A 25,474-nucleotide genomic window follows, 5' to 3' on the forward strand; every position below is an offset into this window, starting at 1 on the left:
GCCTGAGCATGTATTATTGTAGTACGTCTGTGGATGGATTGCAATAGGTTCGGTAAGCAGGAGATATACAGGATCCAAATCAGAGAATGCTTAATACATAGAATGCTTTTATTCCATTCTCATTGCGGGGTAAATAACATCTGTACATTAGATCACTATAAAATCGGTCGCCATTGGTGAACGACAATAGGGCTTCCCCTATTGAAACCTCATTGTGGAATATGATTCAAGAAAGGCTCGTCGCTATGACGTTGTGGCCTGTGTGCTTGTGTGGGATTCGATGGATCTAAAAAAGGAAAAAATGAATTGGAAAAGAAAAATAAAAAAAAAGGAAAGAGAAGAAAAAGAGAGAGACGGATGAAGCGCGAGCAACCGTGACCGAACGAATCAAGGTAGAAAAGAAAAGAAGTAAAAAAAAGTGAAAAAATTAAAAAAAAAAAAAAAAAAGAAAAGAAGAAGAAGGTTAAAAAAAGAAAGAAAAGTAGAAAAAGGAAGAAGTAAAGGTTATGTTCTTTCTTGGAGAGGGAACGAAGAAGGCGCGTATGGTTAAAAACAGTTCGGACGAAACAAAAGGCGGAGCATAGAGAGAAACGTCTGAGCATCGCTCGTATTATGTTTTACGTTGGAACGGGTTTTAAATAAAAGAGTAATGTGTTTGTCCGTTTTGCCTCCTCCAGTACGATAGAAAATACACACGTCTGATACGTGCGTTTGTATACGCATAGTTTATTGAGGGTGAGTAGGTAGGTGGGTACGTGGTTAGGTATGTCCCCCTTACACCCCTAGCCAGATACTCTTAACATCTTGGTGGAACAGCATGTTCGGCCAATCAGATAGGTGCGCGGGCGTGGCCGTGCCTAAGCGCGGCTTTGCGTTTGGCCGAAGCCCCGGGGTGGAACACTGTGGCACAGTGTTTTATTTCGCGCAACTGTGGAGGGGCTGTTAGTTTCTGCCCTATCCCTCCCCAATAAATTCCTTCTCGCTTTCCATTCTCATTCCTTCTTTCTTCTTTTGCCACGTTGTCTCACTCTGACATGTTCCACTTCGCGCAGTATCGGTCTCTTTCGTGCACATTCGTTTCTTTTCGGTATCAGTGTTCCCTCTCGGTATCCCACTCCCCGTTCACTTTTCCACCTTCTTCCACATTTTTCCTCCACACTTTCAGTTTCTATCTCTATCTATCTTTCCCTCTTTCTCTCGTTCTCTTCTTTTCTATGCCCTCGCTTCCTGGTCTCCTTGCGACATTCTGAACCCCCCCTTCAGATTTCTATCTTCCCCTCCTCCGCGCCTATGTGCCCCCACCTCCTTATTCGTCCGCCTTCGGCTCCCTCTTTACTGCCGACACCACTATCGTCGTCGCTTCTCTGTCTCTCCACGCTACCTGAATCGACTCTCCCGGGATGCTGCAATTGTTGACAATGCCGGAGAGTGAGAGAGAGTGCTGTGAGAGGAGTCGGGGCGATTCCGCATTTCGTACCCCGACACCCGTACGAGCGGTGGTGCCGCCGCTCTTCTCTGCCGGTGAACTTTTCGGAAGTGTGGGCGCGTGCGCATGTCTACCAGTCGAGCTTTCTCTCTTCACCGTACTCGTCATCACTTCTCTCCGTCTTTCTTCTTTCTTTTCCTCATATCTATCTCTCTCTGTTGTTCTCTCGTTCGTTCACTGTATGGTGCCGGTTTGAAGGTTTCTACCGAACAGCGTTAAATGTGATTTCTTCGGTTGAAGTAAGAAGAGCCTGTGTGACTACATTCTACCGTTAAACTCTGTAGCTTTCCTTTATCAATTAATAATTCAATGTGATCCAGTTAGAAATTTGAGATATTTATACGACAGTGTATGTAACTTGGAAACATCAGAACTTATTGATATAAACATTATAACGTAATTGTGAATTAAATATTACGGTTATGAAAAGTACTCGGTAGTGAACAATTTTATCGCAACGGTGTTAAAATGAGATCGATACGTGTTAGTGTATACTGGGCTTTATGCTCAGCCAAAAATGACTATTTTCTGTGATCGAGTATTTTTTACTGTGAGTTTGGTAACAATGCCCACAGATCCGTGACATTGTTGATTTTATCAATCGTACATAAAGTGATCGGTTCTTTTTTTATATCTTTTATATCTTTTATTCAAGACGTTGATTCAATTATTATTACTTATCTATCGAAACAATGTCGTTGCCGCGGGGTGTCGGTCTTGGTGTCGACGTGGGTCAATTAATGCAACATCAGCAACAACAGCAGCAACATCACGTGCTACCAGCCGCGTTTTTTCTTCGTGCTAGTGCTGAAAGATATCAAAGGACACCGAAGTGTGCAAGATGCCGTAATCACGGTGTTGTTTCCGCGTTAAAAGGTCACAAACGATACTGTCGTTGGCGGGATTGCGTATGTGCGAAATGTACACTAATTGCGGAGAGACAACGGGTCATGGCTGCTCAGGTAAATTGTCATTACAACATTAATTTATATTAAACACAAATATTATTATTTCGATATTAAACAATTTTTCTAATTAAAAACTCTAAAACATATAAATCGATTAAGTAAAACATAGTGACAAAACTATTGTTATATAGTTGACAGAATTATTATTTATTAGGATTAATAATTTGTATTTATGATTAAGGATTATAATCATATATAGAAAGCATATTTCATATAAAATATCATTAATAAGAATTTGCCAATTTTTTTTAAATATTATTCAAATTAGATCTTGTATCTTTGATGTTATTATTCAAATTAGATCTTGTATCTTTGATTTTGTTAATGTGTTCCATATAAAATGAAACAATTGTGATAAAAGTATTTCATTATAGCATGCTGAATTTTGTTTTCAATAGCATAGTAGATATAATGCATGAATTGATTCAATAAGCTTTTTTTAATGTTTCTTAAAACATGTGACATTTCTTTTACATAGTTTTTATACATAACATGATATAAATAAAAAAGTGAAAAGTGTATATATGTGTAAATTAAAGATGTATTACTATAATAATTTCTTAAAAATTCAGAATCTTTTACATAATTGCTTTAAATTTTGGGAATAGTAGATACTATTTTTAATTTGATTTGTTAATCTTTGAATATTTTATTGTCTTTTTTTAATTATAAAGTTTTAAATATAATTTGTGCTTCATCATAATGTTTATATTTTCAATAGAGTTTAATTGGTGATCTTTGTAGTTTCAAAAGTTAGGTTATATTCATATTCATATTATGATTGTATGAAAATGTTTGATATTCATATAAATTATTGTATTTATATATATTATTATTCATATATTTATATATTCATATAGAAAATGAAAATGAAAATCATAACATTAATTGAAAAAAGAGATAGAAAAGTAGAAAATATCCTAGATACATATAATACATGATTGAGATTAGAATTGTTAACTTTTTCCTGATTTTAAATTCAATATTTATTTGTTATTAAATTAAATTATTAAAAATGATTAAAAATAATAAAACTTATGATATTTCATATATTTTTTTTTTTTTTTATAATCTTTTATAATTTTGTTAATCATTTAAATCTATAATAAAATCAAAAATGTTCATAAATGATTTCATGATTTAAAGGAAGTAAAAATAAATGAAAATTAATAATAAATTCTAAGTCAAATATATTTTTATATATTATAATTATATTATAATTAAATATTATATATACTTAAAGAAATCTTTCTTAAATTTCAACTAATATTGGAATTTAGTATACTAACCTACAATATAATTTTAGTGGAAAAATAGTGTAATAATTAATTTTAAAATTTTAAAAATAAAAATTATGTGATTTATAATTTATTTTAAAATTTGTTTAATTATGTAAGAGAGTTTAGTGGGCATTGAAAGGTAAATTAATAAATATATTTATATAAATAATATAAATAATTATGTATATATATATATTTATATAAATAAATATAGTATATTATTTAATGATAAGTGTATCAACTTAAAAAATAGATCCATTATACTAAATATAAATATAAATATTTAAAATAACCTAAAATTGTAAAAATTGTTTGGCGACAATAGACTTTTTTAATCTACCATATAATTATGTTGTTATATAGGTATACATTCTTTATCAAATTAGTAAATATTTAATATTTTTAATTATAATATTAATATTTTTTTCACCATTAAAGTAAAATTACATATGCTAATTACTGTTAATACCAATGATATTAAATAATTTTTTATATATATACTTCTTAAAATTAATATAGATAAAAGATAAATAATAGAAAGCATAATATATGATAAATTTTTCAAATTTTCTTTGTTTTAATTTTCCTTTTGTTTTTTAATTGCAAAACTTTATGATTTTTGTCTCGTAGTTTTGATAAAGTGAGGTTACGTATTAACATAAAAGTGATATAACATAATTTGAACAAACAGAAAGACAAATGACTCGTATTTGTCATACATGTCTATTTATTTTATCCTCTACATATCCACACGTATATTTTTTTATATACACTTACGTATACTTTGCATAATTACATTTTGTGAATTGACGAAGAAACGTTCTACAGGTCGCGTTAAGAAGGCAACAAGCCCAGGAGGAAAGCGAAGCTCGCGAATTGGGCCTGCAACTGCAATATAATGCTGGCAGCTGCACTACTGCTCCCGTGTTGCCTGGCGCAGCGAGTGCTACTACGCCAGCTGGCAGTCCGCCCCCGCACCCGGCCCATGTAGCAAGTCCGGCCGGTTTAGCAATTCCAGCGGCTGCAGCAGCCGCGGCCGCGGCTGCCGCCGCGCACATTCAAACGCAACTTCAGCATCAGCAACCTGATTGCAGTCTTTTGCAGCGGAAAAGACTTCCTCAGGATGAATATCGGCAGCCCAAGATCGAGAAACAGGAATCAATCGTCGGTGGAATTGCCGGTAAGTAAAGTTTCACTTTGGAATTGCTTGCACTGTAATCCAAAATTATAAAGTTTTTTTTTTTTTCAAATAAATTTAATTCCTTTCTTCTTTGGATAATTTATGATCCTATGACATTGAAGTATAATTTAATCCTTATTCTTTAGAGTTTACAAAGATTTAATTTTTCAGAGGAATTAGTTGAAGTTTTTATTTTACTATTATTCTTTTTTTATCATATTATTACGTATCACAAATGAGCCATTTTTTTTATTTTTATCAATTAACTGCGTCATTTTAATAAAGAATAATAAATTATGATATATTTAATGTGTTGAGAATTCCTTTTATCATATATTTTAAATTTTATTCCATTAAATCCGCTATTTCATCAATATGAATTTTTATCCGAATGGACTTTTTACATAATCTAACAATACATATGTATAATACTGGTGGATCATTGAAACCAAACAGGTGGGTTATCATCGAAATCGCGCGAGTAGAATGACACGCACTCACAATTCTTATGGGAAGGTGAACAACACATGCGTGTGCACTTTACCGAGGGTGAGAATGAACTAGCAAGGAGTAAAGAAAGAAGTCTCGAGAAAGGAGCGAAGGGTTATGTGAGGAGAGAGAATTAAAAAAAAAAAAAAAAAAAAAGAAAGAAAGAAAGAAAGAAAAGAAAAAAGAAAAGAAGAAAGAGTGAGAGTAGAAAAAGGAAGAAAAAGCTGCCATTAACGAGTATATACGAGACTTAAGCTTTGAGTGGTATAATAAGGGGCCAAGAGTTTGGCCATTATTTACTTAACATTATGGTCTCTGGCCACTTGCCCTATTTAGTCGCGTATGTTCACGCACGTTCCTAATGGGCACTCGTTCGCAATTCAAGCGTACTAAACGCATGCGCTCTATCTTCTTCTCTCTTACGCACATTCTGTTCTTGGTCGCGTGTCACATTTTTGCTGCTCCTATCGCAGTTTTGCGGAATCGTTAGAACAGATAGATAATTGATATTTGTAAAATTAATTTCTTCGTTTCTAAAATAAAATCTAGTTTTATCACCAAATATTGTTGATGATTTTCATCATACGGGATATAAATTTTAAAATTAGATAATTTAATCTAAACTGTTACATATGAATTTTATATTTAATTTGAAAATTTATTTGCGAAGAGGATTTTAAATATTTCTATTACTCACTCGTATACAAAAATTAATAGAATTATAATCCAATAATTTCCAATTTATGGATTGCAATTTTTAATATCAATTAATGTGAAAGTAATGCTTAATCTTATTTAAAATAAGATTAAAAATCACTTGTCCGGTATTTTCACACCGAAGAAACAAAAAATTCGGACGATTTTTCTTTTCTTCTTCGATTCTCCAGTTTTTTCCTTTCTCTCGACTTCTCTAGAAAGGTAGCCACGGAAACTTCTCTTAAGTTATATCTCGGTGATTCGCGTGACCGACACAGAGGAATTAGTTTCTCATTTCCCTATGAAAGATGGGGAAGGGTCGCAAATATACAATACACAGAGAGATGTCTCCTCCCGGTTCGATCTTCGAAACAGAGTGCTTACAGTAGTGTGTATAGACGAGACGCGTCTTCAGTCGAGAAGTTTAGCCGTAATTGAATTTCTCGGGCCAGTGCCTACCACCGCTGGGGGATTCACGACTGGTTGGCTGGTTGGTTTGTTGGTTGGTTCGATGGTTTCCTGTATTCTTGCTAGGTCGAAGATTCTGAAGGAGAGGGTTCATGCACTCTCGCTCTCTTCCTCATCGGTTTTCGAGAGGGGCTCCATGATGATACGCTATTGTACATATTTTAGACCGAGATTCTCCGATACTGTTTGTGTGTGTCTTTCAATCTTTCAATTCTTTCTCATTAAAATTGATCTTTTCTACAGGATAATAATTAAACATAAAAGTTTCTTTTATTAATTTAACCGTATTTGTTGTTGTTTAATTGAATTCAAACAGAAATTTGGCGTCAGATAAGCTCTGTTATTAATTTCCATAATCACAATAAATGTGACTTTAAAAGGAAATAAAACAAATTCCAAACATATCATTATTTTATTTGACATAAACGTGTTAATTATTAAATTCAATTAGGCATGTCTTAATATTTTCAATTAAAGATATATATATATGTATCCGAATATATTTATATTTCAGAAATCGATACTTATTCCGTATCCAAAAGTCGACATTAGATAGAGATAAGTGTACACGTCCATGAAGCGGGCAAATGGTGATTATACTCTGAAAAGGAGAAGACGACGTAGATTTGGTCTTTCCAGCAGGACTCCTCGAATATCGTTCCGTATGATACCGCTTTGTACCGTGCCTCGTACACACGCGAATGGAAGAACGTCTCTTTTGTGTGTACGCGCGCGGTACTCCCTTTATCCCCGAAGGATCACTTGGTCTCTCCTTCGTCTAAACCCCGGGGACCATTATCCAGCCAGTTTCTCACAGTAGAAGCTTCTTCGAGTGTCCAAGAAACTTTGTGAAAGACCAGTTCGCTTCCGTTCTTCCTCTTTCGTGGCCTGTAGAGGACACCAGGAAATTATTTCACTCGACCGTGCACATTCGCCTTCGGCTTCTCCTCCCTCCTTTCCGACAATTCTCTTACTCCTCGTTTCAGACGTGATATCGCGTTGTACGATCGATTTGCGAAGTCTCGAGCGAGGGCGACACCGAGGAAACTCTTTCGAGTTTTTCTTTTTTCTTTTCTTTTCGTGTCATCCTTCTTTGGATCGAATATGAATATCATTTGTTCTACCGAGAAAAATAATAATGTTTGAAATTTGGAGTGAGAAAGGAGAAAAATAATGGATTTATTATTTATAATTAGAATCCTTCCTAATTTTTCTTTTCATAGAGAAAAAGTACACTCAATAAACAACACTCCGTTTATCCTGTTTGCGACTCAAAGATAATTTTCTTCAACCGATTATCCTTACTAATTATTCGTGGCACGTAGCACGTGTCAACATCCAACTTGTAATCAATTTCGAACGAATTCGTTAAAATATTTGACGAAAAAATTGCCAGTGTTGAAAACTCTGTATGTATGTAATCCGCCGCTATCTCCGACAAACACGATACGAAAGGGTCACAATATCTACGACAGCGAGTCGAAGTATGATATTTGCGATCGGTACAGGGATCCAATGCGCAAGGAGTTTGTCCACTCGTGGAAGGGATCGCTAACGCGATGGCACGAATATTACTCGAGGACTACGTCGCCGAGAAAGAGATAAAATCCGCGGAGAGAGTATAGGGTACGGCTACTTACGTTCCAGCGACGTGCCTGGTAACATTGTTTGCAAAGAGTCAGCACGGGTTCGCGGAACAGAAGAGCCCAATCACGGACTGATGTATTCCTGCCTATTTGCATAGGTGTAGCCGGTCCTACGAATGCATGTACACGTGCAATGCCGCCGTGGAAGCACGTTTCCGAGTGTGTTTGAACAAAATTCCTGCCAACGTCCTTCTTTCTATCCATCACACGATGTTAGCTGTGTGTGACCCGTGCAGGATCCATGCTCTCGATCACGATGGATTTTCTTGGAAATCCTCGCCTTCCTACATCACTTCTCACACTTTACGATTTTTACTACACAATACATGCCTGTTACGAAAAATAATATTTCGATATAATCTCGAGGAAAAGATATTTTCAATTTCATTTCAATTATATCCAAGAATCAAAAACAAGATGCAAGATATAAATTTCTTGTTTATATATTTCTAGATGTACTTATATGTGTATATTTGCGATTAGTTTTAGAATCGTGAGCTTGTAATAAATAGAAAGAAAAATGTTAGGTTAAGTTAGGTTAGGTTGAAGATGCAAGATATAAATTTCTTGTTTATATATTTCTAGATGTACTTATATGTGTGTATATTTGCGATTAGTTTTAGAATCGTGAGCTTGTAATAAATAGAAAGAAAAATGTTAGATTAAGTTAGGTTAGGTTGAAGATGCAAGATATAAATTTCTTGTTTATATATTTCTAGATGTACTTATATGTGTGTATATTTGCGATTAGTTTTAGAATCGTGAGCTTGTAATAAATAGAAAGGAACAAAATGTTAGGTTAAGTTAGGTTAGGTTGACTTCTAATTGCATTGATTGCACATCTATGACGATGTAAACGTCGAAATAGAAATTCATTTAATCTAAGAAAATAATCTTACGATTAAAAAAAACACTTTTGTCTTATCATATCTTCCATGACGATTTAATTTCGCGTCGTTCAAGATTCACGTTGGTTTTCCGCTCTGAAAAAACGCGGGTCGACGATGGAAGGATCGCGATAAGCGATACCTTTCGACTTAATTAAAAAGAGCACGGCTCGCGTAACTGTTCTGCAGATGTAACAAAAGGAAGAAGAAGCCTTTTCGATGGTGAAGTACACGTTTGATTAACCATCGCCCCTTCCATCCTCTCTCTCTCTCTCTCTCTTCTTCCTTGCTTCTTTTTCATCGTTGAGAGGGAGACGAAAAAAACGTAGAATAAGGTTAGGTGGTTGAACGAAGGCTTCCGAATAACATTTTTAAATTGGAAAAGCGAAAAGTGATCCAACGACTGGCTGGTTGGTTTAGTTAGGAGGAAACCATCGAAAATGAATATAAAACACTTCGATTCCGTTTCTTCGCTCGGTTCTCCTTTGTTACCACTCTCTCACCTCTTTTTCTCAAGTGCAGACCCGGTTGTTGAGGGGCCGTCGATTTCCAACGGAAAATAGAGCCTGTGATGCAAAGATCACAAAGGTGTAAGCGAGTTCGTTATCCATTCCGTTCGTTCATCGGAACAATTATTGTTCATTGATTGTAAATTTTCACGTATAAATATATTGGCGACACGATAATAATTAAAATGGAAGGAAAAATTCTTCTAGGAGAAATTTGCAGGTTTTAATTTTTCAAGATAATTTATTTGAAGTTTTTTTAATCATTTATTTCTTAAACATGTTTATCATTTCATCCGAAGATCTCGATAAAAGTACGAGGAAGAGAAAGAAATTTAATAATAAGGAGATATTTCTTTAATTAAACGACAAAATATTTCGAAACTTATTTACTTCAGATATCTTTAAATATTTTAATAAATAATAAAAATATATTAATAATTCTTTCCATTCAAAGATATTTTTAACATTAATATTCGAAGTGTTCATTTTGTGAACCAAAAATCGAAGAAATGGCAATATTCGTCCCCGAATAACTAAATACCAATATTTACCTATCTTACTTGCATGCATTAAGATTTTCATTATACCACAACACATTCTATACAATTTTATACAAGTTTCCCTATTTACGAACGGAGGAATGCAAATAAAGTGCATGTAAAGTGCATAGCTCATAAATGTAATGCAACGAGCAATAAAGCATTAAAAACCAACTCTTCGACACATCCCCTGACGACCGTATGGCTGTGTCGAACTCGATGCGTATCGAGACACACGTAAGAATTCAGGATGAGGTTATGTACGGCCGGGGGAGGGAGGATCGGTTTTCCGCATGGGGGGATTGTGGTGAGGTGCGAGATGGCGGAAAGCGGGTTGGTTACGGGGGCGTTGGTGGAAGGCGTGCAAGGAGGCGGAGGAGGAGGATAGGAGGAAGAGGAGGGAGAGAGGAAGAGGAGGGAGGGAGAGGATGAGAAGGAGGAGAGGAAAAAGAGAGTCAGAGGTCGAAGCGTGGCCTCCCCGTGGTCCTGTTGGCGTTCAGCAACCGTTTACGAGGCATAAACGCCGAAACAAAAGGCGGCTGGGCGCGAAACAATTAAAAACGTTACGCCCGATCGCTCTCCACCGTTTTCTCCCTTTCCACCCCTATCCCTTTCTTTCTTTCTTTTTTTTTTTTGTGTGTCTCCCACCCCATATATCCTACAGTCTCTCCCTCCCTCTCTCTCTCTCTCGAGAGAGAGAGATTTTTCTCTCGGTAGTTTGTCGCGAGGCTCTTTAACTTCCACCCCTATAGCCATCGAATCGAGGGTGAAAGGGGGGTTAAATGTGTATAGGTATCCCTTTCTAACTTCTCGCCAGCCCGGTTTTCACCCCTCTCAACACGGAAAACACACGGACGGATAAACCGACGCCCACACGTCCCGGCGTGGAAACAAAAGGGGAATCGCGACGATTTAATGACTGATCGGGCTGTTGCTCGCTGTGTCGTTTGTCGACACCGGTTCGTGTACTTATATACTATATATATAGTTATAAGAACCTTTTCCCTTCTTTCCTCCTGCGAATTGGATCAGATCCGTGGAGGTTTCGAATCTATTCTTTCTACAGAGTTTTATATCTCTGTTCTCTTTGCTCCTCGCTTATTGCAGTTTACTTACCAGTTTTTGGTTTTCCAGGAATTTTTCTTTTCATCTCTTGTTCCAATATTTGATATTGAAATTTTTAATACTTTATAAGTTTCCTTCGTTAGATGCATATCTAACGAATCTTTCCATCTTTTTCTAAATTATAATAATATTCAAACAAATACTAGAGAAGAATTAATATATTTCCTGTTTTTAGTTTCCTTCTTTTCTAATTCCTCCTAAAAAAAACTGGTATTAATTCACCTCCTTTCCCTTCTAAAGCACCAAATACCCCAAATACCTCAATTTTCTCTGAAAAAAAAACCATGCCATCCTTTTTACTCCAATTCTCTTTCTCCCAAATCTCTCCCTTACCCTTTCATCCACCATCCCAATTTCTTCCACAAGGTACCATCTTACGCTTCTCCCTCAACACTGATTCACCCCTCCTCCTCCCACAATTCCTCTCTTTTCTTCTCCTTCTCCTTCCTCTTCTTTTCCCTCTCCATCTCCTTTGTCTCAGCTTTCCTCACGCTCTCAATACTTGCCTTTCTTCCGACGTCCTCGAGTCGCGTCGATTTCCCCGCGTCATTTTCTCTTCCTTTTTTTCCTTTTTTTTCTTCTTCGCGGCGATCACGGATCGCAGGGCCTCGTGCTATTTTCCGGGCGTATCGATACGTAATAATGAGAAGTCCTTTTCACGTTCCTCGCTCGTTCTTCCGGCGAAGTGGTACGCGTGCACGGTGCACCGCACCCGATTTGCTCCCGGGGATCCCTTCGTAACTGGAATGTATTTCGAGGCCGTCGCCGACGGTTTTTTTCACCGTCGCATCCGATTAATTAATCTCACGGCTTGGATTTGGAATGTTTTTCTCCCTTCCACCTTTACCACGGATAAGAAAGAAGGAACGAGGAGTTGAATTTTAATACTACTACTGCGTCCAGCTGCTGATCCTCTGGTTCGTCCAACGGTTGTTCGGGGTGAATGGGCGTGTTCCTCGACTCGATTTCACGCGGAATGCGAACGATTGTTTTTATCGTACGATTTCAACGCGATAGACAGTTCGTAATGTAATTAGAATTATGTGTAATTGAAGTAATTGTAGTGATATTTGTTACGACGTAATTACAGTGAGGCAGGAAGAGAAAAAATCTGTACTATCATAATCAAAAAGCTTGATTCCAAAAGCATTGTCAAGGATTATTTTTCTTTGTTACAAAATGGAATGCAATTAGTACAACTTTAAGCGCAAAAAATTATATATTATTATTCAATAAAAATCTTATCATTTTTAATTAAAAGTTTCATTTTTCTTTTACGCGTAAATAAGGTTATTTTTATATATATACTTTTATCATAAAACGAAATTACTCAATAATTAAAAGTCAAATTTATTTCTCTACTTTACTCTTCCCTTAATTGAATATCTTTTCGAAAATAATTCTCGAGGAAAATAATAATTATATATCTTAAATAAAAAGTTAGTTAAACTTCTTATCCAAATCTTCGTGTCCGCCATATTAAATGGGAGTATAAACCGAAATTGAGAAAGAGAAGGCAGAGGAAGAACAAAGGTTGGCGAACAGCCGGTTGCTTTACGATCTTTCGAACAATAGAAAATGATAATTCATAGTGGGTGCTGTCTACGACCCTCATATTATCGTGCTGCGACTTCTGCGGTTATATGGCCGCCACTGCCAGTGATAACTGTAACGCCTCGAAGGGTTATTTATTGCGCCGATTCCTCGTGCAACGTTCCCCTTTTTCCACGTTCCCAGGGAATACGCAATAAAGCTGTGTCATCGTTTCCCTTCCTTCTATTTTACCCTTTTGCATCCCTTCCTTGAACAACATCGCGAATTTTTTGGAAGAAAAACGAGCATTTCGGTGAACGGTGAAGCGTGAACGGTTGTGTTGAAGTACCTTTATCAAAGCGATTCGTTTGACCATTGATATTTACCTTGGAATAAATTTCGAAAATTTTTAAAAATTTATTAGCTGTGCGAGTTATTCGAAAATAATGAAATTAGATCAACGAGATTTCAACGAGGTTGTTGAAATAGGTTATGTCACGTGTATAATATACACAGAGATAAATTTTTCTTCTCCGTGTAATTTTATAAAGGAGAATTTTTCTAATAAAGAAGAATCTACGTATACGATGGTTGTAAAAAATATTTGCACGTCTTCTTATTTCTCATCGAAACATTCTTTTCTTTTTCGTCACGTTTTGTAATAATTAGTTGCAGAACACGCGAAGCGCGACATAAGAGTTCCTCAATAAATCCAAATTTATCTAATTTTATCCAATTCCAATGAAATTGATCAAATATAGCAAATAATATAATAACAATTTGATTGTAAGTGTTACAAGTAGCTACAAAAACAATTCTTTTTTCATTATACTAGTAAATACAGTAGTGCCAACTCTGTAATGCCAATTAAATTCTTCTAGTTTCTTTTTTTCCCCTAAAAATTGAATCAATGAGCAATCAACGAATTATTGACATTCTTCCAATTAAAAATGATACGAAACCGGATATAAATTTTAATTTTGCAATCAAGAATTACAATATATATATATATATTCTTCTCAGTAACACATTCGAAAGAAAAATCTTCATTCCACAGATTATTCCTTTCTCTTTTTAAACACAGCTTTTCGTTTTTCCTCGCAAAAAATCCAGACGGAAAACACAAGGATCATCCTTGATCGAGTCGTAAACAAAAATTTTAATCAAACAATTGCGCATACCTAAGTGTGCTCGCAGCACTAGACACACCGTTGATTAAATTGACAAACGCATGCGCACGGGAGCGTACATTCTTACCGAGCGAGCACGGGCGCGATTAATTAGACAACCGCCGGGGCGTACAAGTCCGTGGGTACTCTTGACCGATGACAAGACGCACTCTCGAAGCAGATACACCACGGGGCTGGATCGTGTGTGGAGGCCACACGAGCCACGTTGTTGTAGGTCTACGCCCTAAACCGGAGCCGCGGCGTATCACCGTACGGTGGAGACAGACGCGGACAATGGAATCATGCGAGGACAATGCCGAATAATTTAGAATGGCATATAGATATCGGGAGCTTCCGGCCTACGGCGTCGCTGCATAATAGAGAATAGGAGTAATAGGACACAGGCTGCAGGGCAACTGTGGAGGACACGAAACATCCCTATAAATTTGGCTTAGGCCGAGACCGACGACGACGACGACGAGGAGGATGACGACGATGACAGATACGACGTGATACAACTCTCCTTTCCGTCGATAGATCTTTATTATTATTCTGGATTGGATTGATTGGATATTTTTCTTAACCTTATCTTATACTAATATTGATGACAATTTTTGACGTTGATTTCAGGGAATATTTCTTAATGGAATATTATTTTTGGAGTTTGATAAGGCAATACTTTTTTCGATATTGGTTTAAATTGACTTATGAGAAATGATTTTATTTTGTACTTTTATTAGATTGATCTTACCTGTTGCATATATATTTGTTCAATAATATTTTCAAGTAAACAATTCGTAATTATTCATAATTTTATCTTTACATGTATTTCACTCATCTCTTCCTTGTTAGTCTATGTTTCTAACCTTGTCACTTTCGACGAAAAAATTGTGGACAAATCGTGAAAATGGAATTAAAAATACTTCCTCTACATAATTAATCAATCTTGAATTATTATATCTTCTTTCTTCTTCAAAATTGGATATTTTATTCGTAATTTTTCCGGAATAAATATTGTCGAAAAATATTTATATACATAATTCACAAATACAAAAGGATTAAACGTCATATCTCGAAACGAAGAAATATAAATCCATCAAAAGCATTCTCGCCATTTTCTCTTCTCATCTCCCTAATACAGTGCTCGCAGTCCAAGGCAGGCCGATATTCCATTCAAACATTGAATTCGTAATAAATCCTTTACCAAGGGGTCGAACGCCGAGTTTCTCGAAACAAGTTTTATTAACTTCCTCAATCCCCCGCCCGACAAAAGCGTACCGGTGATACGTTACACCTTGGCCCATGGTGGGACACACGGCATTGAAGAGAAAGTTAGACATTTCGCTCGTGTGCGCCCGACAACGGGTAGAGATTACAATAAATTGCGCGTACCCTTCTCGAAATACAACACGGCCATTGATACGAGAACGAAATTTGAACAGATTCCAGCTCGTGATACAGTATTCCCTTTTCTTCTTTTTGCTCTTTTTCTTTCTTTCTCCCTCGTTACTGGGCGTGATCTAGTCTCCGTTTTCGCACCTCTCCTTCGATCAGAATCTTGGATACCTGAGAGATATTTTTCTTTAGAAATGTCGCTATATATAATTTAACAAGTGAACAAAAATGATTTTTATAATTTATAATTCTTACACGAAATATAATTAATAATTCTCTATAAGGAGATCGTGAAATCGAATTTTTGAAAATATCGTGATTTATATACTTTAAACACAGTTGAACCTCTCCCCTCAAGTTTCAAGAATGCGGCAAACACGCACTTCGTTACGCCCGGCTCCATTGCAAACGATACAGAAGGAGCGTAAGTATGAAGTCACCCCCCCCGATGGTGTCGAAATATAGAGGGTGGCTTCCAGAAGGGTCACCGGCGAAGAATGATATTTTAATAACTGTCTCGTAATCCATCCGACGACTGGTGGTGGTTCACGAGAATAAAAGGCTTCTTCTTTTCGAGTGGAATTTTCTGTTGGGAGAGGCTACATTAACATCACCCGTCGCGATATTGCATTCCATTCTTGTGATGCTGATCGTCATTAATATAATTTTCAACGGGGTTGGAATTGCAATTACGTTGTCCCTGATCGATAATGTTGTGCGATTAATCGCCGTTGTTTCTTCTTTTCTTCTTTCTTCTACGTGAAAATTAGAAGATAAATCATCGTAGATTCTGATTGAAACGTTATTTCATTATTCTTTCTATTTCTAAATCGCATTATTTTCTTTTAATATATTACGCATATTTTCTTCGTTATTTTGTTTTAATGCAATTCGTTCACGTATATACATTACAGATGTAAGGTAAAGATGAATAATATCGAGGAGAGACTTGCGGAGACTTCGATGCGGCGAGTTTCGGCGAGCTCTTTAAAAATTTCTTCGATCCGTCGTTAGCTGGAACGCTCGAAACTTGTATTTCTGCAGAGACGATTGAATTCAACCGAAACGGAAAACTATAATTCGACTCGTTTATTTCTTGCGCGACGGTCGTTACCGGCCCTCGTTACCGGAAAATCTGAAGAAGTATTGGAAACTATTAATAATGACCTTCGACAAGATTTTCTCTAATATTTTTTCTTAATTTCTTATGCTTGAAGTAATTTCAAATTTTATTAAGACAATTTAAAGAATTTGAATTTAGAGTTATTAATGTTAGCTTTTGAAAATTAATCTTTAAAAGAAAATCTATATTTATAATAATATTTTTAATCTCTCTGTCATATATTATATTGATTAAGATTGTAATTTTATATCAAAAATATTTTTTTATACCCTTTCTTTAAGCGTTTTCATCGCTTTTCAAATTATTATCATCTCGTATAACCGTATCAAAGAAGTTTACCCCGAGAGAAGCACGCAGTTTCCCACAGGTAATTTTCTCACAAGCGAGAGAAACATCATACCGCAATCAGGAACCTTTAAAAATGGACGTCACAGACAACTACACCGCGTGAATAGCGAAAAAGCAGCGATTCTTTCTATTCATAGGCGCTCAACGAAGCCCATCTGTTCCCCCCGTTGGCCAGCTCCTTTCTTTTAATCCCTGTTTCATTAATAGTTCTCCGGTAATTCGAACCCACTTCAGTTCCGTTCACCTCGAATTACCACCGATAGATTCCACAGTAACTTCCGTCGAAAGAGATTCCCCAAATATATAACGGCCCCATGATTCATTTCACTTTCTTTTCTTTTTTTTTTCACTGGAAAAACACTTGCTAATCCTGTTACTGGATTTTCTTAAATTAAAGAAGAAAATATAAAATTCGAATTTTGCTCATAAAAGATTTATTATGGTAGAATACTCTAATCTTATTTAAGAAATAAGATTATCGCGATTAAATTTAAGCTGGATTCCATTTATATATTATTAGAAGTAATTAACAATTTATTATATTATGTGATAAAATAATATGAATTAATATATTGCAAAAATAAAAACTCTTTTTTCCTACGAAAAATGCAATAAATTTTATTCATAATAACAAGAAATCATGTTAAGATATTATTTTATCAAATATTACAAGTTGAAGAATCTTCAGAGAGATTCTCAATCTTGCACGAAATAATTACGACAATCTAACCAATAGCATTATACCCCATACTTGTCTCCTAAACTACATAATACCGAGTTCAAGAGTGCCGTTATAACATGCGGGGGCGTAGGTATGCACGTGCACGGCCATTGAGTCCTCGTCAGTGCGTGAAAGAATTCCACAGGGGGTGCGTTGCCCGTTGAAGAAAGTCTGCTGCGGCTGACCGCTCGTTAAAAAGTTTAACCGGCCGTTTATTAGCAGAACAGAGAGGGAATGAACAAGAGTTGGAGAGGGGAAAGAAGTAATATATAGGGCGAGCACGAAATGTAGCTTCTACCTTGACGTTTCGCTTGACGACTTTACCCCCTCCGTCGCCCTTTCACTTCCCTCGTTTCTGTTCCACGGGTTAATTCTTGACGCGCACGCTTTCGATAACAAGGTTGTTTCAAGTGGCTCTCCCAAGCTTGGGGGATCTCTATTACTTGCCCCGAGCAACTATATCGAGTGTTCCGCTGTTTAACTTAATTGCCGCTAGCTGCTACTTCGCTGTTGCTCTCTTTTTACATAGAGGGCAGGTTCGTCGCTTAGTTAATATGGTTCCCTCTTACAATGAGCGAGTGGAATTTGATTGGGTGTTTCTTTGAATGCCATTGAGTGTTTCGACTGTAGTTGGCCAGTCTATGACATATTTTCTTCATCGTTTATAGGGAATTTTTATTGTTATAGAGTGTTATATCTTGTGATGTACATATATCGTGGTATTGAAAACTAGTAACAATTTTACTTTGACTCTGCGATGTGGAATATTTTAAATGTTTTTATGTAACCTTTTTTATATAAATCTTTAATTATTACAACAAAACTTCTTTCCTACTATCTTCTATTCTGTATTTTTTATAATATTGTAATTATTATCTAAATAATATTTTCCTAATTTTCCATTTCAAATAATCATTATTCTATTCTATCTAGTAATATATCTCCAGCGACTATGAACGTTTTTAGTCATATACGCATAGCTAACTAACAATAAGTCGTTATATATTCGTCGTTACCAATTGATTGGAACGGTCCAATGCGAATATCAGCAGGTGGTAAATACACGCGGGGTTCACAATAAAAGATGTACAACGTTTTTTCAAGAGTGTCAAGGATCCGTAAGAGTCAATTCGGCATGCGTCGTAGAACAATATAAAGTGTTTGCTGGCTGGAGAATTTCATAGGTATTGTGCGTATTAATGCACGCTTTTTCTTTTCTTTTCTTTTCTTTTTGCTTTTTTCTTTTTTTTTTTTTTTTTCATTTCGTAAGCGAACGATACGCCCTGTTTTGTTCCAGGCACAAAGAGGTCGAGAATCTCTGAGAGCACTACGGGAACAATGCTTTCCACGAGCGACACCGGTAACGAAGACGACCGTGACTCCGACTCTGGTGGAGAACTTCTTACTGACCGTTCATTGGGTAAGGTTCCGCACATCTCACGAATATAGATTAATCCGTGATAATTGAAGCTAAGATTTTTATTATTTTATTACATAAAATAAGTTAGGATAAAAATTAGAAATCAATTTTGAATATAATTGAATGTAATTAAATGTAATTGCAAAAATATAACTTTACTCGTGTAATGAAAGTTTTTTTTTTAATTTAAACTATTATCTTTATGTGGTGTGACTTATTAAATATCATCTATTTTTTTCATCGTATCATTAAAAAAAGAAATTTATTATTTTTTATTTTTCAATGATATATATATTAATACATTCAATTTTATATTGATAAATCAATTGTTTATTGAATTTTTATTAATATTCGTATGAAATCATATGAAAATTCTATAAAAATAATTAAATAGATAACTCTTGTGTGTAATAGCAATTCCAACGTCAATTGGAATAACGGAGAACGATACAACGCGGAAACGGTCGAACAGCCTGAACGATTCTGAGGATGGAAGTCCGGAACCAGGCTCCCAAAGCCCGACGCATACACCTCCATTAACGCCAGCATTGACACCGCAAAGAGAGGATACACCAGCGCCAGAAAATCTAAGCCTTCGCAAAAGCGGAAGTCCTCAGCAAACGCAACAGACGCTTCAACCGGTGGATTTGGTGCAGCCTAGACCTAGCCCTCCACTACCTTCGTTGGCGGTTAGCTTTTTTATTTTATTCCTTTGACGAATCGATATCTATATGTGGGATTTCAAATGTTTGATGTATTGAAAGATGATATGTCAATAAACTCATATTCGAATCTATATATGAACCGGTTTTTTGTAGTCAAATTGACTGGTCGATTGACCTCTGCTTTTGCAATTTTTTTAATATATCTCAAACAAATCTAACTCGTATTGATTAATTTTTTATTCCAATTGCATATGTAAATAATAAAGCAAACGGAATTCGAATTTATTAATTCTAAAGTATATATATATATTAATTTTATAATTATTTTTTCAATGTTTTGTGATTTCTGAATTAATTAAATTTGGTATTACAATTTTTTTTATTTTATAAATGAAAAGAAACTTATATTGGAGAAAAATATTAACATAATTTTAAATAAACATTAAATAACATATCTCATGTATTATAACTAAAGTTATTGCAAAAATAACAAATATATTTCCATTATGAAAATTCTTAATGGTTAGTCTTAGTATCAATCTATTCTCTAGAAATCTTATTTATTTCTATGTCAATTTATGATTGCTAGTATTGGTAACAAGAAAATTGAAACAGAAAGAAAGGAAAATCTCAATTTTTGTTTGAAATTTCCATTTCAATGCTAATCAGCTGATAATCTTTTCAAAATAATCTCCATTTTAATCAATGTAATCCTATCAAGTAATATAATCAAAGTAATATAATATTTTTATAAAAAGAATAAAAAAAACAATGCAATTAATAATATGATATAATAAAAATCATTAAAAAGATTAATATGGAATAATACCTTTAACATTTTTATAATATCCTTCATAACAGAGGATAAGAGGAATTAAGCTTTCTTTCTTTGAAGATAAATTAATGCAGATTTTTAGAATATAATTACATTCCTTTCCTGAAAATTAAAAATACGTTAGATATTAAAATTTTGTTCTGTACAAAACTCTATTAAAAGTTAAAAAGTAAAATAAATACAAGGAATATAAATGAATTATAATACTTTTTCCAGGCCGCAGCGACCGCGGTACACTTTCCACCTTATGCTCCCCTATACGGTCCAGCAGCGAGTTCTCTTTATTGTTCTCCAGCGTTATACCAGCATCAACATCATCATCACATGCCAGAGCCCCGTGAGATTCAAATGCAGATGCAGATGCAGAATATTCAGCAGACTTGCGGCCTTCAGTTGCAGCAGCAACAACAGCAACAGCAGCAGCAGCAACAACAACAGCAACAACGATCGCCTGTCGACGTTTTGTTGCGAGTGTTCCCGGGAAGGCGTCGCGCGGACGTCGAGGCTCTGTTGCACCGGTGCAAAGGTAAGCCCTGTAATTTGATATCCGCGACTATTATTCGTCGAGCAGAACATACGATCCATCTGTCCTCCGTATAGTCTTATATCGAAAGATGGCCTCGAGACGATTTCACAGGATTCGTCCGTAGTGTTCTCGAGTTTCCTTGCAACCCACAACCGAGTTTCAACCCCTTTGGTCGCAAAATTCGTGGTAACGTTTAGGGATTGAATTTTCAGAAGGGCCAAGGATTCTTGGAATCTTGAATTGCGGGCTGTAATTTCGTACAGCGCCGATCGAAATGAAATTTTTTGTGGGTTTCAAAGGATGGACGTGAAGTAATTTCAATTTGGTAAAAATTTTTTCGTGAAAGGAAATCAAATTTCAAAACGAATAAATATCCACATATCTGAAATATAAATAAATTAAAAAATAAAGAAAAGAAAGAAAAAATAATTAGGGGAAAAAAGATACATAAATACAATAAGATCCCCGTACATGCGTTTTCAATATTCGACAAGTTGACAATAATTAAAAAAAATAAAATAATTTTGTATCATCTTATTACATGAAAATTTGTAGATATATTTTAAACATTTTGTTTCATTTATTTATCATTTCATTATTTTATTAATTTATCACTATACCAATATCAAATGATTTCTTTTAAATGATTTTGTTCCTGAATATAATGATATATTTCTAAGTTTCAGATTAAATTTACAAATTGTGATTAGTTGCAATTCTTTTCTCTTCTCTTTCAATAACAAAAATTCTATTTACATCAGATTGTTACAAATGAAATGATGAGTATTTTAATAAGATTATATAATAATCTTGTAATAAAACAACTTGATAATATTAACTTAATGATATTAATTAAAATAATATTAATCAAATTTTGATTCAATACATGGTGTCAGAATTGAAGTTATTACAATTAATTGATCACTAATAATTCCTTCTTTCATTTTATATATTTATAAATTTGTGAATCATTTATTCTTGAACAGTTTTATTAAATCAATCATTTCAACAATCTAATAATAATTTAAATGTCGATCTTTATTATATAATAATATTATATAAACATATAGTATTTTCTATCTGCAAAAATAACTTGAAATATATATTATCGGTGGATACGGGGATCTTACTGTATCCAAAAAAAAGAGAGCAAAACTAAACAAAAAAGAAAAGAGAGAAAAAAGAAAGAAAAAGAAACGAAAGAGTCAAGGAAAATGGAAACTGGCAGAGATATCTATGTCACAGGCGACGTGGTGTCAGCTATGGAGGTGCTGGTCTGCGAGGACAGTCTCCAGCCGAAATCAGCTTTCTCGCCTTTGGCAGGCGCATTGGCGTCGGCTGCGGCCGCGTCCGCCTCGGTCTCGGCCGCGTACGCGAGCAGAGCCGCGTACTGCACCACTCCCATCCCTTCGACCAGGCACAGGTTCCTGGCCGCTCCTTACGCAGGAACCGGCTACCTGCCCACAGTGATCAAGCCGCCCAATCAGAGTCTTCACGCGAATGGTACGAGCGACGCCTATCAGGAGACCAGTCCCGACGACGCCAGCGACAAGACGAGCTACTCCGAGTGACCGGACGACGCGCAGGCCACCACCTGGTCTTACCTGCAATAGCCTAGGGACGACGGGGGGAGGGACTTCGGCCGTGGAAATGGCTGCCTGGATCACGGGGAGGACGGAATCTGAAAATCATAATCAAATGCGAGTCGTGAGGATTTTCACGAATTTCTTTCTGATTGGGTGAAAGTCATCGAGATGGGAACAATTTAGAAATTTTGTAGAGGATTGGTAGAGCGAGAGATTAGGAATGAATAATTTTGAAAAGGGAGAAATAAACAGATATGGAACAAATTTTTGAAAAATTTCTAAAGAAATTTAAAACTTCTCAGTAAATGGGAATAGAAAGATGAAAAATTGTTTGATTTAAATAAATGATCAATTTGTGAAAAATTGGAATTGTGAAAGCGTTTGCATATATATTTGTTAAAGATTCGATCATCATTTTGTGGAGTTAAGAAGCAAAAAACGGCATGATAAATATCTGACAAAAAAGAAATTGATAATGTGAAAAGAACTGAAGAATTTCATTATAAAAATAATAGAAGAACTGTTAAGTGATATTAAAACAGAAAAGAAACCGACCTTTAATAGAGAGTTGATGATTTTTATCCAGAAAAGATGTTTTATTTACTTACAAATGTATCCAAACCGAACGAAGGTCCAAAGAAGAAACCAGTCATTAGCAGCTTTCAAATACGTATCTCTCTGAGGAAGTATTCTACATTTTCTAAAAATATTATAGACGTATCGTATAGTGCATTATTCAAGAAGAGATAAAAAGAAGTTGAAAGTTAAAGAAAAAGACGAAATCAAATATATATATGATATAAAAGAAGAAGACGATTTTTGTGAAAGAATTCCCTTAGATTCTTTCCGCCATTATAAACGTTGTTAGAGAATTTCCAATCCGTGAACGGAAATAAACTTTTGTCAAATGTCTCCTTCGAAGAATTTACAAAACAGTGTGGCCAGTAATCCACCTACATACATACAATACGTACAATTCGTACTGATCCATTTTCTTTGACATGTAACGTTCTGTGAACGTACAAAGAAAAATATATAGATAGGTAACGACGAAGAAATAAAAAGCGAGCCGCACGTTGGCCTCATTGTAATAATATATCTTTATACATACATGTGTAGATAAAGCGACTAAATGAAGTATGCGTGTAGTTAATATTCATGAGAGAAGAATGAGTGAGAGACAGAGAGAATGAGAAATATAAAAGAAGAAAATTGTATCGTCGCGATAAAAGTAAAAATAAAAAAGGGAAAAAAAAAAAGAATAAATCACGAAAGAAATTTGTAAATACGCGTGAATTGCTTTAGCCTGATCATCCATTGCAGTTAATCTGAGATATTGTCACGGAGTATGTTTAGCAAAGTTACATGATATAAAAATAATGGAAAAGAATAAACAGAAAAATAAAAAAAAAAAAAAAGTAAAAAAAAAATGTCGAGGAAAAAAATAAAACGGAAAATAAATTATGTGTTTCTGATGATCGATGCAGAAACATATAAGTACATATAACAATGATCGATTATACATAAGTGTTTGCCTGTAAGTATCACGGCTCTAAGATGTTAGATTTGCCGGCGACCGGAAACGTCGTTCTTTGTAGTTACCATATGTTATTCGAACAAATGTATAGACGGTTTATGAGAATAATAAATAAGATATTGATACTCCATACGTGATTCGATGATCATCCTTGTTTTTTATCCATTGAAATTTATTTTTTTATATGTATATGTACATATTTTGAAATTCTTTTATTAATATTCTTTTATTTTCTTTTACCTAAAAGAAAGTAACATTCTATCAATTCATTTGGTTGGATATTGATCATTTATATTTCATCATTTATATTTTGTTAAATAATTAATTAATAGATCAAAATTACATAAAAAAATTACATAATTATTTATACATACTTATTATACATTATGTCCTTTGATTTTATTTTATCTTACATTTATTTAATTATATAGATATTATTATGTAGATAATATTCCAAGTATATTATTTCTCTCATTAAAATAATATTTTTCATGATATAACATTTATATTGCATAATTAAATCACTTAATATATGTCTTATAAGTTTAATATTATTGTATTTGTTTCATCATCATTTTTTATCTTTCTTTCATTCTAAAACATTTTTCAAATATTATTTTTTTTATTTAATATTTCTATTGCATTGTTCTATTGCATCTAAAATATAGAAATTATAGATATTAATTTATAGAAATAAGTAGTAATTTCTCTATTTTTAATTAGGAAAATTATTAATTCCTTTTTTTTTGTAAACGAAACAAATTTTTAAAATTTGTATATAAAAATTTCTTCAGAAAATTTAAGTTTTGTGATAAACAACTACTTTCCAATAGTTTTCAATAGTTTTTATAGAATTCGCAAAGGAAACCAAAAAATAAAGAACGATTATCATGGTCTGATGGTACAGAAAAAAACGAAAAAAAGAGAGCATCGGAGGAACGCGAGGAATTCACTTTCATCGTGTCCCGATATTTCCATCGATTTTTGTTTTTCTAATTTCTATCATCACATAGAACTTCCGATACACTCTATATATACATACCATATTATAAAACATGCATATACGTTTCCATATCACCTTTTGTCATTATTCTTCTATTATTTCGTTAATCAATGTAGAAATAAGATTATAATTGATGAAGTTGATCGTGACGGTGTTAGTACGAACATGGAATAAATAATTACAAATTATTATTTTGATTTTTTTCTCCTTTATTTCACTAAAAAATAAAAAAAAAAATCAATGAAGCTATAAATACTTTGGCTTTGGATTTATTTAGATTTAGATTGATTAAAAATATATTAGGTTAGAATTGTGGCGAAATATTTATTTGATAAAATGT

The 25,474-nt window shown here is 34.5% G+C and overlaps 1 protein-coding gene and 1 long non-coding RNA gene across 2 annotated transcripts; one reads left to right on the forward strand and one right to left on the reverse strand.

The window, feature by feature from the left end:
* Positions 1 to 482: 482 nt before the first annotated feature.
* Positions 483 to 24,261, forward strand: LOC726743 (doublesex- and mab-3-related transcription factor A2). The gene is made up of 6 exons (XM_006570003.3): positions 483 to 2,448; positions 4,563 to 4,914; positions 18,860 to 18,982; positions 19,397 to 19,671; positions 20,699 to 21,008; positions 22,254 to 24,261. Exons 1-6 carry the CDS (start codon positions 2,179 to 2,181, stop codon positions 22,577 to 22,579), a joined length of 1,656 nt encoding a protein of 551 aa, XP_006570066.1. The 5' UTR covers positions 483 to 2,178; the 3' UTR covers positions 22,580 to 24,261.
* On the reverse strand, positions 19,383 to 21,100 carry LOC113219232. The gene is made up of 3 exons (XR_003306060.1): positions 20,690 to 21,100; positions 20,477 to 20,584; positions 19,383 to 19,709 (listed from the first exon to the last, which is right to left on the reverse strand). It is a non-coding gene; the product is annotated as an uncharacterized LOC113219232 (long non-coding RNA).
* Positions 24,262 to 25,474: the final 1,213 nt, after the last annotated feature.

The sequence above is a fragment of the Apis mellifera genome, linkage group LG1 (assembly GCF_003254395.2).
Source record: "Apis mellifera strain DH4 linkage group LG1, Amel_HAv3.1, whole genome shotgun sequence".
Lineage (NCBI taxonomy): Eukaryota > Metazoa > Arthropoda > Insecta > Hymenoptera > Apidae > Apis > Apis mellifera.

What these genes read in the sequence shown, in the direction of transcription:
- LOC726743 (XM_006570003.3), top strand. Translation starts at nt 2,179, where the DNA reads ATGTCGTTGCCGCGGGGTGTCGGTCTTGGTGTCGACGTGGGTCAATTA. An exon ending in AATCGTCGGTGGAATTGCCG is followed by an intron (nt 4,915 to 18,859) that starts GTAAGTAAAGTT and finishes GTTTTGTTCCAG; the next exon opens with GCACAAAGAGGTCGAGAATC. An exon ending in TCTTACTGACCGTTCATTGG is followed by an intron (nt 18,983 to 19,396) that starts GTAAGGTTCCGC and finishes TGTGTGTAATAG; the next exon opens with CAATTCCAACGTCAATTGGA.